At 34.2% G+C, this 19,357-nt stretch overlaps 1 protein-coding gene across 1 annotated transcript in view; it reads left to right on the forward strand.

Moving 5' to 3' along the window:
• The window catches only part of Dmd (dystrophin), a 1,212,244-nt gene that overhangs the window by 446,165 nt on the left and 746,722 nt on the right, over window positions 1-19,357 (forward strand). The window contains exon 20 of the mRNA XM_028765040.1: window positions 6,795-6,959. Coding sequence (XP_028620873.1) covers window positions 6,795-6,959 — 165 coding nt within the window. The remainder of the gene's footprint in view (window positions 1-6,794; window positions 6,960-19,357) is intronic.

Genomic DNA, 19,357 nt, shown 5'->3' on the forward strand with positions numbered 1-19,357 from the left:
GTGTGTGGTGTGGTGTGTGTATATGTGTGCATGTATGTGTTTGTGTGAGTGTGGTGTGGTGTGTGTATGTGTGTGTGTTTGTGTGTGTGTGTGTGCATGTGTTTGTGCCTGTTTTGTATAAGACTGTCATTGGAATTACTGAAAAAAGCTTCAATGTGATTCTCTAATTCAACTTTCCAATATATGAGAATTTCAATTCTGGAGCTGGGGAGATAACTCAGGCAGTAAAGTGAGGATCTGAGTTCAATCCCCATAGCATTAGTAAAATATGTCAAGGGTAGTAGTGCAGGTTTGTCATAACACTTGATATATTGTCATCATCCCAGGTAGAAAACAAACGACAGATAGCACCAAAGTCCAACATAGTGAACCAATGAGTTTTATTAGAGTTGCTTAGAGAAAAATAGGTAAATGGCAACTTAGAGGAGCATATTTGACTCAAACACAGCTACTTTACAGAAGCCCAATAGCATGGGTGACAGCTCACAAAATTTCAAAACCTGGAGCAAATTGCACAATCTCAGGTAGCTCAAGAGGTTAGAGAATGTCCTTTCCAGGTGGATCAGTTGGTCTGTGCCTCTCCTGGGCACATCAATGGGTCTCTGACTCTTTCTGGATTTTCAGCTGCTTTTTGCTTCTACCAACCTGCTCAGCTGGTCAATGATTCCTCAAGACTTTGGTTTTCCTGAAAGTCTTCCTTTTACCTTGGTTCATCTAAGAGTATCTCTCAGCAGGCTTTACTGTTGATATAGTCTTACTGAATCTAGTCAGTTTTAGGTTTTTTCCAGAAACTATTTTGAGTTGTTTAATTCCCATTTTAAGGAGTTTCCAGGTGGGATAGTGTGCTTTTCAGCTTCCCTTAGGATAGCCTCTTGTTTGATATTTTTGTAAACATACTGTCCTATCAAAATTGTTTCACATACTTTTTAATTCATATGTCTTAAGAAGTTCCACTCCAAAAACAGAAGTTTTTGGATTTTTTTCTGATAGTAAAGTGCTATACAGGCAAGGTAGACACAAGTCCATCTCTGGAAAATTCTGATCAGCCTACTAGGTGAAATTCAGGCCAGGGAGATACCATATCTTCACAAAGAAAAGAACTAAGATGAGTTGTCCCCAATTAATAACACCCAAGGTTGTCCTTTGCCTTTTGGTCTACATACACACACACACACACACACACACACACACACACACACACACACACAGAGAGAGAGAGAGAGAGAGAGAGAGAGAGAGAGAGAGAGAGAGAGAGAGACAGCAGAGAGAGAGAGAGAGAGAGACTTGTTCTATATCAAGAGTCTGTATATCTTTAATTTTCTGATAATTATTACCATTCTACATAGAATGAACTTTATGAAGTTATAGTAACAACCTTTAAAATTAATTTGTGCTTTCATTACAGATTTAAATTTATTTTAATTCAAGGTCTTTGTTCAATATTCTTACCCTTACCTGTACTTGATTTCTTAATAGATTTTTTGATGAGTAAAATTTGATTTATCTATCTTAACCCTATATGACTAATGACTTTTAAAATTTTATGTAATCATCAGTAACTTATCTTGAAAACACTTTTGGTTTTAGAAATATATGATTAACTTCTCTGTTCCATCAAGTTCTACAAAGCATATACAAAATTACATATGTGTGTATCATATATATATATATATATATATATATATATATATATGATTCACGTTATAAATTAACCTGGAACTTTTTATTTAAAATGTCTTGTTCTCTTGGTTTGACTGATGTGACACTGCTATCATAATATTGTCTACTTGTTACATCAAGAATACCACACATGTAATTATAGCAAAGGTGACACCTGGTTGCAAAATTTTTAAAAATGTGTTTATTATCAAAATTTCCTTGAATATATGGTATTTGTAATCTATATATTAAAAATACCTTCCTAATTTCTGTATAAAACTTGAACCCACAATTTTTATTGTTCTCAGATTGAGTTTATACATTATTTGAAGAAAATTAATTTGTTACAAAATTAGACTGTATAGTCCATGAAAAAGCATATTCCTCTATTTCTTTTGGTTGGTTTTCTTAAGCTCTCAGGACTGTTCATGCTTTTCAGGGTAAAAAAAAATCTTCCTTTTTTGTGTGAACTATTAAGTTATTTTATAGACTATGAGAATATATACTTAAACAAATAACATAAGGTTACTCATTTGGGGCAGGGACATTTGATAAATCTTTTCCCAGAAGTCAGTATATTACATAATTAATAGAGTGACATTGTTGCTTTAGTTTGCATTTCATTGATTGTGTAGTATTTGGAGTTTGTCCTTTTTGTTGCTTATTTATGTTTTTTAATCATTTTCCAGTTGATCCAGTTTCCTGTTTCTTTCACTGGATAATCTTTCTATACAATATACTCAGATCTTTTGTTTGCTAATAGATACTCCAGATGTTCCCATCTAATTTTTGCTTACTAGCTTTGGTTTCAAGATAACAGCTATGTTCCATTTTCTATAATACTTCTTCTCGTTCTGATCTATCTTTCTATAGACAAAATTTTAGCTTTCCTGTCTATTTTGTGTAAAGTATGAGGTTTTATTTATTTATTTATTTATTTATTTATTTATTTCTAAGACGGATGCCTCTGTTTACCTTAATATTAAAACTTACAAGTGTTTGGAATTAGCAATCAGAAAAACAGAGAACAAGAAAATTAATCTTGTTTGAAAGTATGTCAAGAATCGGGTAGACACGTATGATATAAGATAACTGAATGTATTTGTTTCCATTCACCACAGGGAACATACATGAGAAGTATAGTATTAGACTGTGTAAAAATGTGAATCTAGTATGTGAAATATTAGATATCAAAATTAATGATTTAAAAACAGAAAAATATTGCCACAATTTGCTGTGATTTGCTACAACCCTGTATGGAATCTAAGACCAGATCCTCCATGGTCCCTGGTTGGTAGTCCAGGCTCTGTGAGCCCCCATGGTCCCAAGTTATTTGTCTCTGTGGGTCTTCTTGGGATGAAGAAGTTCTTTTATGTGCTAGGCAAATTGAACTCTTAACTGAGATGTGAGTCTCCAATATTTTTTCACAGCTTATCCTTTCTCCTTTGACATTGCTTATGGCTTTCTTGATCATGTTGAAAATTCTGATGTTATGCTTTATCATGCTTATCTATTAATTAAAGATCTATAACTTGATATATAAAGATTTATAATTTTGTAGCTTTGTATATATTTATAACTTTGATACCAATCACTATACATTCATACATAATTAACTTCTCTAGACATATTTCCAGGACAGAATAAATTAACAAATTATTATGAAACTTGGAAATTTCTGTTAGTTCGGCAAGTATTTGATGAAGGTCTATAAAGTGTAGGAACATATCTCCTCCAGAAATAAAAATTCAGAAAGGGAGGTCATGTGCATAACTTTTCCAATACTCAGAAGTAAACATTATGATGGTAGAAAGTAAAGGTCTAGAAGGACATACCTAAAACCACATAATTAGGCTGAAATCTTACTCTTGGCAAAACTTCCATGCCATTACTTGAAATTAGGTCAAATCTTCTTCTTTGTACTATTTCTTTCAGGACTTATTCCACATTTATAACTATGGAGAAATGTGCTATAAAGATGAGAACAAAATCAATAATCTTAATTCAATATTATATGAATTTTGGAAATTATGTATGGTAGAGAAGTAGAGGACCAATGTGAAGAGGGATTTGTGAGCGTGGACTGGAAAGAGAGGAAGAAGGAGGCTATGATCAGGACATAAAGTGAATTTAAAATTAATTAATTAAAAAAAGAGCTTCTGAAAATGAACAAATAAAAGGCAAACAAACCAAAAGAAAATTGACCAAATAAAGATATTTCTTGAAAAAACAATCTAACAAACAATGATTTTACATGTGGTACTTGCATAAAATATGAAATATTTTGTGATCAGATAAAAACAACTCCATACTTCTGTTTTAGAGAGATTAGGAAAATACAATGGAGATTATCTCCAGCTACTTCAGCATCTGCAGGCTCTCAGATGATGCTAGTTTAAGCTTTAAAATGCTTGGAGCATGTCTTTGTGAGTAGCAAGCCATTCAATAGAAATAAAACATTTAATTTAAATGATAGAAAAATATGCAAAATGCTTTATTCAATAATGCATCTCAAGTACAGATTTACTATTCTAGTATAATCTCTTTCCTGCACATATACGTATATGCACAGGAATGCACATAAAACTCAGAACTATGGGTGTGAACCTATGAACATAGACCTAAGTCATTTAAAACAAAGATTATGTGGCTCTATAACAAGCTATAAGTCAGGAAAAGCAGGAAAAGCACTGTGATTTAAGCCTGAACTGAAAGCTTCTGTCTCCTTACCCCAGAAGGAATGGCTGCCAAGAGTGAAGATCAAGGTGTGGAGAACAATTTCCACAAAAGCTGTTGCATCCATTTCTATCACTCTTTCCTTCTTTGTCCTTTAATACTTTGTTAAAAATCTAAACTAACAAAATCCATGATCATTTTCTATGTGGAGACACCAAAATCTTTGTCAAAGAAAAAGAAAACTGGTCACACGATGACATTGTTACATAGAACTGTGATATTTTGATCACAGATTCTGAATTGTTAAATTTTACTTATTTTCTCTTCTTAATTTATTATTTGATCAAGATACATTCTGTAAAGTTATCCATCAGTCTTGTACACCATTTAGACCAAATAAACTTGAGGTCTTTGTTTCAACTCTCTGCTCCATCAGTCTAGGTGGAGTTGAATAAAACAAATCCAGGCCCAATATCTTCTATTGATATTGCCATGGATCAGGCCAGATCCTAAGAGCTTCTTCATCTTAATATGGAGCCTAATTTCAATCTCTCAGTATTGCCTGTTTCAGAGTAGGATGTTAACTCTTTGTTCAAGTAGTCACATACATTTTACATGGTTTGTATATAAAGTAATTTGCATTCTGTTTCCATACACATAATTTGCATGTAGTATGACCTTGTATAGCATTTCTCCCCAACACAGAATAGTTAATTGTTTAATGTGTCTGTGTTCAGACAGATGTGCTCAACCGATGTGTTCATCACATCTGTTGAGGTTCAACTACAAGATTATAATAGTGCTCCTTGTGAGTCCTTTACAATTTATAAATAGTTATAAAGCAAGTAGCATTGCTTAATCTACTAACATATTTATCTATTGCAATAGACACTAGGACAATAATAAATTTACCTATGTTCTTTCCCTAGTATGTTCTACATTACTCATAATATGATAACATTTTCTCAATGATCATGATACAGTTAGTAATTTACACTGTAATACCACATTTGTACTATAAGAGGAATGTCAAAATATTACATGGGTTACCATTATAAACTGATACTATTCATTTATATTAGTTTTAATTTTTGATATTATGAAGAAAATAGCTTCTCTATTGTTAATCCTGGCTTTCTGTTTGCCCAAGAGTTTGAACAACTGTTACTAATATTTAACTGTTGTATTGTCTTTCATTGTTATACAGAGAATTGTTCTAAGCAATTTTTAAGGATTACTTTATTTAGTTCTTAGATCAACAGTGTATCTGCACTATCTCCATGTTATGAAAGAGGCATTGCAAGTTGGGGAAAACTGGACTAGGATTTACACAAAAGCACAAACCAGGCTTTAAATCTAAGTAACTAATATTAGCTCCAACAGTGTTTTACCCTATAGCATATCGCTTCCAACATTACTTGGCATCTGCCAAGTCCAATGTTATCTGTGATTAAAATTTAGATGCTAACAGGAGCAATATGAAGTGGTCATGGGAGATTAAAAGCAACAATGAATTTGAGACTTCCAACCATGGTGCTTAGTATATACTAAGCCCTTCATAAAAATAGCCAGTAGTTATTGTGTTAATTTTCTCTCAACCAAATGTCATGTTCCTCAATGTCTGCTTCACTTATTTAATTATGCCTCACAAACTACAGATCACAAAATGCTTATAATTTTCCTTGTAAGTAAATTATTTCTCTGCATAATTTTCATTAAATACAAACTAAAGGCAAATATAGGAGAAAAAATTATTGCTACACCAAAAAAAATATACTTTTCTTTGGCTTTAATTTCATTATATTCTGCTAGTATAAATTACACTTACATGGGGGAAGACTAAGTTATATACATAGTACTAATCCTCAATAATTTGAGGCATGTCTGTAATACTGCAAAGGCTCTGTTCTTGGCATACACACTTAGCAAATGAGAGTTTATATTAGGAATGTGTCCCTTGACATCAACTAATTGAAGTATGCATCTGAGTAAGTGTAAGTAAGCTATTTATTTTTATGTGTGTGTGTGCGTGTGCGTGTGCGTGTGCGTGTGCGTGTGCGTGTGTGTGTGTGTGTGTGTGTGTGTGTTTTGATACTGAGTCTCATTGTATACCTCTGGCTACCCTTGAACTTGCCCTGTATACCAGGTTAGCTTCCTTCACATGGCGATTCACCTGCCTCAGTCGAACATATTTTGGTATCATAAATGTGAGGCAACACACCTGGCTTACGTGTATATTGTATACTTCCAAAAAGTCATTAGTATCTATACTATATATAGTGTTTTGAGTATTATTCAGTGATTCCTATTATGTTAATTACATTTGAACATGGCATATATGTAACCTGTAACATATTGTTGAACATACAGACCAGCAAATTGCTAGAATATCTCTTTTTAAATACTTTTGCTATTTTTAATATATTTCATGAGAATTATTTATCTTTTTCCCCTTTCAGGTCTCCAGAGCTTTACCTGAAAAACAAGGAGAACTTGAGGTTTATGTAAAAGATTTTTGGCAGCTTGAAGAGCAGCTAGATCACCTGCTCCTGTGGCTCTATCCTATTAGGAACCAGTTGGAAATTTATAACCAACCAAGTCAACCAGGACCATTTGACCTGAAGGTGGGTATCTCTTGCTTATATTTTCATTTCTGGCCAGATGATTCAATGACTGGATTGAATTTCTTGTTGATTACTTTGAATTTCATCACTCCTTAAAGGATGAGGAAAACATTGTTCAAGTCATCACAATAAATACAGCAATCTCTAAAACTGAGTTTGTAGAATATAAGTTGAGACAGGGAGCATGTGTAAATTCCAAATGGAAAATAGGAATTATTTGAACAGGAACAGGGTTAGTGGAAGCAACTGTTAAGAAAAGATTCTGGTTAAATGAATAGGGATCTTCCTGAAGACAGGCCAGAATGATGAGCAGAAGGTACCTGGATACTAGAGAAGGAACAATTTAATTTGGAGTTGATCCTTAGTAAAATAATTTAGTAGGATTTTGTTTTGTATCAGAAAGCATAAAAATAGGGCTAGAGAAGTCTCAGAAGACTCCAAACTTTTGTCAAGTAAAGAGTTGTTTTAACATTACCATTGGTGGTATTGTCATGATTATTTCGCTAGCATTTCCTACTTTTCTCAGAATTTACTAGACATCTTTATTAAAATGGTCACTATAACTTTCACATCCTGTTTGTTAGTATAGTCCATGTTCTATCTCTGCTTTAACTGCACTTACACATATATATTTATAGATGTCTTATATACAACTGATTATTATCTAAAGTTCTCATCCTAGGCATTTGAGAAAGTTTTGCATTAAAGATGGAATTAAAAAAAAAGAAAAGAAAAAAGTAACAAGGTGGTGGAAAGGTTTGTTCTAGCTAAATTGAGTTATATTTGCAAAGTGCAATGTTTACCTTTTACCTTGCTTCTCTGATGTTTTTATCAACCACTCTGTTAGCTGTGCCCTGAGAACACATGGTACTTTGTAAGTCACAGGTAAACATCATTTCCCTAGTACAAAACGTAGCCTGCTCATTCACTGCCACAGCCCATAATTCAAGCTGACACTCAAACTCATGAGTAACAATGACCTTTACCCAGTAACAAATTGAGTTAACGTTAAAGTATATATAAAGACAAGTAACAACACAGCCTGTACATCAATAATATATTGGAGATCCTGACACTAAGGCATGGCTTCTGATGCTTGAGTCATCCTACACTGAGTCATGCATGCATGGTCACAAGGGGTGACTAGACAAAGCACATCTTCAATTCAGAGAAGCCTCTCCCTGTATGATTTTGTTCTAGTACACAGCATCCACAGACATGGTTGACACTCATGTCATTGTCAGTGATGCATGTTATCAATTCTGGTTGCTTCATTACTCAAAAAACCACCACAGTAAGAAAGTACAGATACTTGAGCCAAGTGTACCACAAATTGAGCCAGATCACCAATTACGTTGGATTTAGTATTTTCTTTAAGTCATTGATTTCATATGACAAATCAGAAAAGACACAATATCTTCCCTCTCAACTAGGAAGCATGTTTGGTTTTGTAATTTTTGTAACACATAGGTAAAAGTCGGTTCATCAACGTGTGTCTTAGCAGAAAAAAAATAATAAAGTAGATAATGATGTGCCCTATCTTTGCCCATGTAATCTATGTACAAAAAAGAAAACAAAAACTCATGACACAAATACATCCTGTTGAATTGACATAAGTGACTTTAGTCTGGTCTCTGCCATCCCTTCCTGTCCCCAGTTCAGTCTCAAATACTGAAAAGTCACATCAGTTGTTGTTTATCAACAGCACACAGGTTTCTGACAAATAGGTCTTACAGTCTTCAGCCAAGGCACTCTTTTCTGTGTTAATGAACTTCATTATCAAAGCCACATGTCACTTCTTTCACTGCTGTGCAGTGTTTTGATGTCGTGCTATTTGCTTCCTACAGCTTAGTTTAAATCACTGAGGGATGAAATAACTGCTTCTTGCTGTGCAGAAAACTCTGGTATGTTCCTTACACATTGTAAGTTTTGTGGGGTTTTTTGTTCTTTTCTTTCGTTTTGTTTTTTTTTTCACCTTTGCTGTGTAGATTGAAAAAAATATTACTTAATGCCCTTTCTTCTGCTTCCATCTGTATTTCAACAAAAGAGGACATTTGAACATGTGTCTGCTAACTGGAGGGCTTCTTCCAATAATCCCAAAATCCTTGGCTTGTAATCAAGAAATAGTTACCAATGTTAGTAATAACTAATTCTTTACCCTTCTCTGTCTACCTTCTGTCTCTACTCTCTAGTAAATGATTTACTAAGATTACACTTTTTTTTATCTTTTTGCTTTAATTATGGATTCCAGTCTTTAGACTTGCTATATATTCCTCTGCTTAAATAAATCAAATATTTGCTTTCAAAATTAAAAATGATAAAATGAGTTATTCTTTGCTGCACTTTACTCAAAATAAAAAAAATAAAATAAGGCTTTTAAATGGTTTGGAGAACATGCCAACTTTTTAATACAGGCAATTAAACTGCATTTTTAAAAAATCTCACTTGTAAGTCATTGCAAAGAAAGTAGATATAAAGGAACCTAGCTACATCCTGGCTCCATTTCCTTCATTTAAAGAATCTTTCTTTTTCGTTGTATGGTGATCATGGTAATCTCAGGAGCAAAGGGCCTGGCAGCCTGCCATTCAGGTCATTAATTTTATCTGGTCAAATCTGAGCACCTGTTAAGGGAAAAAAAGAATATTTGATGTCCTACATGAGCTTCTTTCAGCATTGCCTGCCTGGCATTTCATTCTTTTGGATGCAATGACACCCAAGTTTAAGAAAAGAAAAGAAAAGAAAAGAAAAGAAAAGAAAAGAAAAGAAAAGAAAAGAAAAGAAAAGAAGAGGGGAGGAGAGGGGAGGGGGGAGGGGAGGGAAGGGAAAGTAAAGAAAAGAAAAGAAAAAAGAAAAGAAAAGAAAAAAGAAAAGAAAAGAAAAGAAGAGAAAAGAAAAGAAAATCCTTAAGGGCTCTGTTCTAATACATTGTTTATGCTGGTGTGAAAATTGACTGCACATCACTTGGTTTGTGCAATTTACTCCCGAAATATTCCTATTCAGGAAATCCTGCAAATAGCAATATTCATCTTGAAAATCACCTCGCAGAACCCTTAGCAAGCTGAGAAACATAATCAATGAGATCGTGATGTAGAGGGTGAAAATGAGGCATAATCACAGCCCTCTCCCATCAGTCAGCCCACTAGAAGGCATGCCTTTGAATTTTGATTTTCAAATGTACTCTCAATTTAGACATAAACTATGTTGATTTCAAATTTCACAAATGATAATTGAATGCTAAGATCCAGGGACCAGTTTAGAATTTCTATAAAGGGTCTTATGCTTTTAATCTTTAATGAAAGCTCTCAATAATGAGCTGGAAGTAGACTGTTTATCTGACATATAATAGTCTAACTACTGCTTTCTAAACTTTTTATTGAAATAGCAGGTACAGGAAATACTTAATTCTCTCAGTTAAAGCTTACTAAATGGGCTATTTCCATATTGATGACAGAGGCGCTGTTTCCTTGCTCAAGAATGGCTTTTCTTCTGTGGTCTATAAATAAACCCAACATGCTGGCTCTTCCTAACCATGTTAGAAATTCCAATGTCTATAATGTCAAATTCACAGATATATAACAGAATTCTAATAGCTGACCACTACAGTAACTAAATAACTGAATCATGCATTCATATAGCAGTGAGTATTGTCAGGGAAAGATAATAGTGGATGATTTAACAGGTAAGAGAGACTTTATTTTGGCATTTGTGCAATGGCAGTAAGAAAACGAACACAATTCTATTCAAACAAGACAAGAGATGGTTGAGATGTGGCTCAGCTGTCTTGTCTTGCACACATGAAGCACTGCATAAACCAGGCCAATGCTAGTAATTCCAGATTTGAGGAGGTAGACAGAGAAGACATTAGATTTCAAAACCATTATCAACTATATAGTGAGTTTGAGGCCAGCATAGGTAACCTGAGAGCCTGTCTCAAAAAGAAAATCAAACAACCAACCAACAAACAAAAAAAAACCCAAACACACCCAAACCAAACACCACAAAATAAACAAACAAAAATAAATGGAGCCTTCTAAGTACAAGATGAGTTAGTAGAAAAATACATGAGGGTTTCAACAGGTGACAACTGAAAGTATTTAGGCCATCTGTGTTTCCCAGTTGTGTGTTTTAAAGTCAATTCCTGTCTTTCAACAAACTTGAACATCAGGGCACTAATTTCCCTGATGATTATCCTTCAAATGATGAGTCAAGAGGGTCCTCAGAGCAGATATTCCCGAGTCAGAAAAGAGTATATTGTATTTTTAATAGGCAGAAAAGGGCTGCATAATAGAAGGATGGCTGGATGAAATGTTTTTCAAAAACAAGAAATGAGATTTATGGTAAAGAAGAAACTGAGGGTACAGCAGTATGTCAGTCTCTATTTCGTTCTAGGGAAGCCTGGGCTCCCCGTGAGCAACTTTGTAAAGCTAGTTTATGAAACTAAAGATATACCAACAAAGGAGATACAGGAAATCCTGCTGTATACCATGAATACACACAGGATTTTGTAGTAGATTGAACCTAACACAATATGCATATGAGGGCAACTATCTACCACAGAGCTGTATATCTAAGCCTCACTTAATATTTGTATCATAATAGAGCCTCACTAAGTTGTTCAGGTTTACCTTGTATTTGTCAGGCAGCAGGAATTACACACCTGTGTGACCAAGCTTAGCTTTTTTTTTAATTTATAAAGAACAGATTGTGATACAAGAATATTTTGTAATTTAAAAAAAAACTTTTCAACTAATTTCTCATTAGGATTCTGTTTGAGCTAAAACACACTATTAAGGAGCTTACAAGTAAGTCCATAGCAAGCATTGACTATATAACACAAGATTCCTATTCTATGAACCTAAGTCTACTGAGATTGGTACTATATATTCCTTCCTCAATCTCGAAGGACCAGATGTTTTACTTTGAGGCAAAATTATTTTTCCTTCACAAACTACACCTTGTAGGTGTCATATTTTATGTACAAGGTTTATTCCTATTGTCCTTTTCATATCTAACATTTTTATTTATGCATTATTTACTTTTATTTGTTTACAGTTAGTGACTAATTTTCTGAGACAATCAAGTACCACTTTATCAGTAAACTTTCACACACCATCATCTTCAAACACTGAAGTATTGACTTTTCCTGCGCAAAGGAAGTGAAAGTGCATTAACCCCAGATACATATGAAAGCCAATGCAAAATCTAACTTTGAGAGTTTATTCAGTTTGATTACAGAGCACAAATGAGGACTTACATATAGGGACATTGGTGACCCCAAAACAGGTGTGTACACTCTAAGTAAACTTTAGAGATACACCTACTCATGAATAGAAGCATCTTGGAAGCTGCATTGTGGAGTCATAATTAATAACCTTCCACTTTTTAACAGTCTGTCTTCCAGTATGTTTTCTGGTGGAGAAGATTGTAACCATTACAAAACATTTGCTCACCACTATATTGTTCTGCTCTAGCAGTAATGACTAATGTAGGTAAACTCCAAGGACAAGTCTCCTTATGACATAGAGAATGAGAGAGAGAAAAAAAATGAGGGGACGAAAAAAGAAAAAAAAAGAAATAAAGCACAGAGCAAGAAATTTCATGAATACAGGTGATATTGCCTCTTTGATATGACAATTAAATTGATTTCCCAGTATTTCTGGAGGAAATTTTTAATATTTTCTTTCAGTCACATGCATAATTTCACAGAGGCTATAATATTTGGATAAGTGTATGAGGCCAGGCATCAGCTGTCTTGGTATATCCAGAAACCCTCTGAAGGTATATAATACCCAATTTGTTTATGCTATAACATGAACCTGTCACTTTATGCCTTTGAATCAAGTGCTGAAGAAACCAGGCTGAGATCCAGAGCTTGTAGAATCCCTGCTAAGAAAAGTCAATTCATAGATGGGTCTCATCAGTGTAGGAAAGGGCAAAACAAACCCAAAACAAAAGAAGGACAACTACACCTTGTGCAGCCCAGATTCCTTGCAAACATCATGCAAGGATGAAACATTTTTTGTCCAATCCTTGAAGTACCTGACTGAGATATAGTCAATATCCCAATCTACATGGAAGCATAAACCTTGAAGCATAGCTAGACTTTATATTTTATATACTAATATACACCACTGTGGAAATAAAGTTATGAAAGTTAGATGTTCCCTTTTTCCCCTGGATACTACATAGTACACAACTTCAATTGAACTCAGCAAGAGCCTGAAGTCTCTGTCATAGATATGTACATGAAACTAAAGATCCTGATCTTCCACCTCAACTCCCATATCTCCAACCCAAAAGCAGGAACATTACTGCCAGAAAACAAATCCACCAACAGACAATAGGAGAGAGCCAGAAGAGGATACCCATTTTCCAACTCAATTAGTCTTTAAAACAATGAACTTCTAAAGACTGTAAATTGCTGTTTCTTTGGGGAAGAATTCTTGAAATAGGTCATGCAAATATATTTTGTATTAGCGCTTGGTTGACCAAGAGAAATCTACTCTATTTGTTTGTGTCTTATAAAAATTTCAGTATATCCTGTTAATCCCAAGAAGAGGGCTCCATAAAAACCTCTTACATGCAAAGTAGCTTCTAAAATTAGTTTATAAAATAGAATATTTCTCTATAGGCTTAGACTTTTAAAACCTACTCTTAATAAACTTTTTCAAATATTTTGAACCACCTACTAGCCCACCATCCAAAGATAGAAAAGACAAGGTGATAAATAGGACAAGGGGATGTGGATCTATTTAGAAGTAGTTTTGAGTATGATCTTAATCTTCATTGTCAGGATACCAGCAGTCCAATTTAGTACTGTCACAATACCAAACACAAATCAGCAGTAGTGACATGATCCAGCAGAAACTACCAGACCTCCACTCAATTTGCATGAGTCAGCTAGAAGGAACAGAACCAGACAGGACACCAGGAGAAGTTCTCTGCAGTGCCTCCCTCAATGAAAGGAAGATCAGCCAAGACACAAGGCCACCAAAGTGTTGCAAAGCTAGCTATAAAAGAACACCATCATTGTCCATTGAGTCTTACTTATACTCTCTCCAAACATCATGTGTTCCCCCATGGATCTTGCCTCAACAAAACAGCATGTTGCTTTGAATCATATAACATTATCAAAAGCTTACACTTCACTCCCTACATATTTCAACCCCTGGAATTTTAAAATTGATGTTTAAAAGGTGTTGTCTATGTCTATTGTATTTTCTATGTATGTTGTGCTTGTTTTTTCAACTTGACACAAGTTTGATGTTTATGGGAAGAGGGAACCTCAATATAGAAAATGCCTTCATCAGATTGAAAAGTAGGCAAGTTTATGGGGCATTTTATTGATTAGTGACTGATGTGGGAAGGTCAAGCCCACTGTCAGCTGCACTACTCCATGCCAGAAGTTTCTGGGAAGTAGAAGAATGGTGGCTGGAATTGAGCCTAGCAACAATCCAATAGGTAGTATTCTTCAGTAGCTCTGCTTCAGTTCTTGCCTCCAGGTTCCTTCCTCAAGCTATTGCCCTGAGTTCCATTGATAATGAACTTGTGTAGCTTGTAAACCAAGTAAATGTTTTCCTCCATGAAATTGCTTTTGGTGGGTGTATATCACAAGAACAGACACATTTTGTGTGTGTGTATGTGTGTGTGTGTGTGTGTGCGCGCGCGCACGCGCATGTGGGTGCATGTGTATGTGCACGTGCACATACATGTGTGTCTGTGTGTGTGTGTGTTTATAGAAGAATCTAAGAGGGAGCAGAAGAGGAAAGAATAGTAGAAGATAAAGAAGGGCAGAAATGGTGTAAATACAGCATACTCATGTATGAAATTCTCAAAAAATAAAAACTATAAATAAATTAAAATAAAATGTAATGGTTTATTCCTCTGAATGTATCCAATGTAATCCAAGCACCATAATAATATATTATATACCATCATCAACTTAAAAATGAATGAACAAACTTATCTTTTATAAATAGAAATTTTATATTTTGCTTCTTCTTTAAATCACACTTTCACTTCCCTCAAAAATTATATCCTAATACAGTATGTATTTATGCTATAACATCTTTTATTAACCACTCTGTCACACTTTTGTATGACAAATATATCTATGTGAACTTCAACTTTTAGAAACAATTTCTTGTGACAGTAAAACTCTCTCAATATATTTTAGATCCATTAAATTGATTTGTATTTGCAATTACCATTAACATTCATGAATGGAAATAACTAGAAATGCTAAGTTTATGACTAATAAATATCAAACATAGTCAGGAGAGGTTTTCTCAGAAACAAAGTTATTAATGAAATGAGGAAATGTTTGGTAATTTGATGGTTCTTGATTCAAAACGGATTTGAATTAACAGTGTTTGGAGTTATACTTTTAGTTTTTTAATGAATATGTCTCAGAAGCAATGACCATTGGTAAATTCCAAAGAGTTGTTCTTGGGAGTGGGAAGAACTCTCATAGGCCAAATGTTGCTGGGGGGGGATTTAAATGACAAACAAATTTATCATTGTAATGGAGCATGTCAAAACTCTTAAAGGAGGTAAGAATCTGGAAAGTGGATACACTCATAACATTCCTGCCCTCATATAATATAATGTAAGGACTACACTAAGATAGTCTTTACATAACTCCAGGGAAATACACCAGTCTGAAAATTGTTCTTTAGGTTGACATTCTTGTACGGGAAGAAAAAGGTGACAACTTGATCCCTGGTTTGACACTTGTTACAATGCTAAAACATGATCAATTTCATCTTACTACAGTCACTGAATTCACTGCACTCATTCCTGAAATACATGCATAACCATTGTTCCTTACATGGAATACTTTATCATATAGAATGTTCTTCATTATTGATGTGACAATTCTCCTATCTTGTCTTATTATTTATTTAGTAGAATTAGATGTAAAAGTGTTTGTAAACTCTGTCCTCAAGTGTATTAATTGATGTTCCCCAACCTTAATTAAGATCTATGTGTGCCATTTCAAGATACATTTTGTTGTTCCTTGTTTAGTTTTGAGACAGGGTCACATTATGTAGCTTTTGTCAGCCTGGAACTCACTATGTAGACCAAACTAGTCTCAGTCTCACAGAGATCCCTTTGTCTCTGCTGCTATTAAAGGAGTGAGGTGTCCAACCCCATTGCCTCATTCTTTTTTAAGGAAAGGCAACATCAGGAAATAACCTGTCACGTTGTGCCTAATTTGGGGTTCATTTATAGAATGTGAAGTTGTCTTTCTGGGAAAAAGTTCTATATGTGTCCTTTTCTAACTACATTCTGATTGTTCTGCCTCCTCCTATAGTATATTTGTCAATCTACTTGATAATAGGTGTAAAGAGAGGGAAGAATTGGGTTTTCATTTTCTTATAATGTAATAGACTCCATTAAATATTAATAAATCAGAGTATGTTAATCAATATAATTAAATTATATGTAGATAATTAAGTCTAATTAGAATATCAAAAGTTCTCTTTTTAGATTCAGATTTTATAAGTATATATAATATAATTAGATATACCTCTTCTATAATTTTGTCTGTGTCAGAAAAACATCTCCAATAGACTGAATCCCAAAGACTATGAGCACTATATCACATATCATAAAACCTCCTTCTATTTTAACATAAACTTGCTTTGGGTAGAATCTTCAACTAATTATAAATTTATTGTTCCTTTATTTCCTATCTACTTGCTATATTTTTATATTGTCAACAAGTATATATTCCAACATTTTATACGTATTATTTAAACACATATGAAATTTGGTCACACCAGTCCCCAGTGAACCCCTCTAAGTATACTAATGAAATTTCTATTCAGTTAACAAGCCATATGTTGATTGATTATTCTGTCTTACATTAAGGAGCTATTCACTCTCAAGTTGCTTAGAGTCTAAGTATAATGGATAAATAGACTCCAAGTATGAAGTATAATCGATACTAACACATATGCCATGTTGTATAGTAAGTGTTCTAAAAGGATGCCATAAGAACCTCAGAGACTGAACTCTGATATAGTGGCTCTTCAAGGAACTTCTATCAGTAGCAAGAAGACATTCTATATGGTGCCTGTAGCTTTGCTACATGTCATCAACATTCTTTATTCAAGGAGGATGACACCAACTCACTATCTTTTTAGCTTATTTTCTTCTTTGATTGAGGGTGTTTCTTTTCAAGTCTCCAAATCATTTTTTCTTCCCAGTGTACACACTCTTAACTAGTTTCTTTCTGGGTTTCACTATTGGTTACCCATCTATTTCAAAAAAAATAAACAAATGCACTTTATGACTTAAAGTAGAACCATGGCTCTTCTCCACAGCAAATGTTTTAAATGGCAAATTGATTCTAGCTTTTAAGATTGTAATCTGAAACCATCAAGATCAATTTTAAAATGAAGTACAAATCGTCCTTATCCTTCATAACAAATAATCTTAGTAAGATATTCACTTTGATGAAAAATTATAGCCCAATTACAGTTTTACATGTTGATTTCTTTTTTAAACCTATTTTGCAGTGTGTGATGATGACAAGGTTGTTGCCCTTTTGCAGCTGACTGCAACTTTCTGACAATTTAGGAACCACAAGCTCTCTGCTTCTCTTTGCTGTTTTTTTCCATCCATGTCTAAAATTGTTATTTAGAAAGTTTCTATTTTATTTTCACATCTTATTTTTTCTTATAAAACCACAAACTACTTAATTTTAGTCTTCAGGTACACTCATAGTGGCTTGCCATTTGGCTGGCTAGTTTTATTAGTACCCTAAGATGTAATTTATCTAAATCTTGAGAGTTAATTTTGAGCAGATTGGGGCCCTGTAATCTCTTTACTCCTCTTGGGCACTACTTCGCTGTCAGTATTATTTGCTCTGTTCTTTGCAGTCAGAATATTATTCCTCTTGACATACAAGAAATAAACTCAATAGAATTAAAGGTCCCAGTTTTAATTTTCCCTCACCAATATTAAACAATTTTCTTCCAAAAAAGTCTTTGCCTCTCCTATAACATTATTTTGCTCTAGATATAGCTTAAAGTCATTTTGTCACCCAGAAACTATTTTAACTTTCTTCATACCATACTTTTACTGAACACTAGAATTTTATCTTTTTAGTGATCTTTAACTGCTCCATTAAAAGTAATTGTAGGTAATGATACATTGTAGGAAGTTAATGTGAGAACATCGGAAGCAATAATAAAATGGAAATTACAAAAATCTCTGCCCCAAACACAGCTAGTGTCCCTTTATGAATATACATAAAAGAGGAAAATTAGAACATTTTCAAGAGTTTTCAGAAACTTTTCGTGTAAATGAATGAATGGATCACCTGGTTTGCTACCATATCGCCAAAGGAGCGGCTTTGATAGGGAGAGAAAATACAGGGTAGAAAAAAACTGAAATTAAATATGAAGGTTTTGAGTTAAGAAATGGTAACAATGAGTATTTGCATATAACAGTAACAAAGAGTTCATATACACTCAGAAATGCTATCTGTCCACTTGCAAATTACAATATTCCATACTACACAACATTTATGACTATATTTTTAAAGATTCAAACACTGTCAAAATTTTCTGAGAAAGTTTTATTCACAAAGTGGCTTATTTATAAAGCTGCTAAACTGAAATGTACATGACATGTATATGGAGATAAAATGGAATTTGGAGACAACATTTATCCATCCCCCCATCAATATGTGCTGCATAGGAATATACTTCTCAAAGTTCAAAGTAGTTGAATAACATAAGAATATTGTAAAATGTATTTCACTAATATTGCTAGTCTAAGGATTGTTTTTGTGTGTGTCACTTTGACACATGCTAGGATCAAGAAGAAACATCACTTAAGAAAATGTCTCTATAAGACCAGGCTGTAGGGGGCATTTCTTGAGTAATGGCTGATGTGGGAGGGCCTAGCCCACTGTGGATGGTGCTAACCCTGTGCAGATGGTCATCGTCATATAAGAAGTTAGGCTGAGAGGGCCATGAGGAGCAAATCAGTAAGCAACATTCCTCTGTAGCCTCTACTTCAGTTCCTGTGTCCAGGTTTCTGCTTTGGGTTTCTGCTGACTTACTCCCATGATGGGCTCTTATTAGAACACATACACCAAATAAATCCTTTCTTTCCCATATTGTTTTAGGCCATTGCCTTTATCTTAGAAATGAAACTAGGATAATAATAAGCTCCATTATAGATTTTTAAATGTTTGTTTGTTTATTTTATGTATGTGAGTACATTGTCGATCAGCTCTATTCAGATATACCAGAAGAGAGCATCAGATCCCATGGCAGATTATTGTGAGCCAACATGTGATTGCTTGGAATTGAAATCAGGACCACTGGAGAGCAGTCAGTGCTCTTACCTGCTGAGCCATCTCTCCAGGCAACCCATTA

Source organism: Grammomys surdaster, unplaced genomic scaffold (genome assembly GCF_004785775.1).
Source record: "Grammomys surdaster isolate TR1022 unplaced genomic scaffold, NIH_TR_1.0 148, whole genome shotgun sequence".
Lineage (NCBI taxonomy): Eukaryota > Metazoa > Chordata > Mammalia > Rodentia > Muridae > Grammomys > Grammomys surdaster.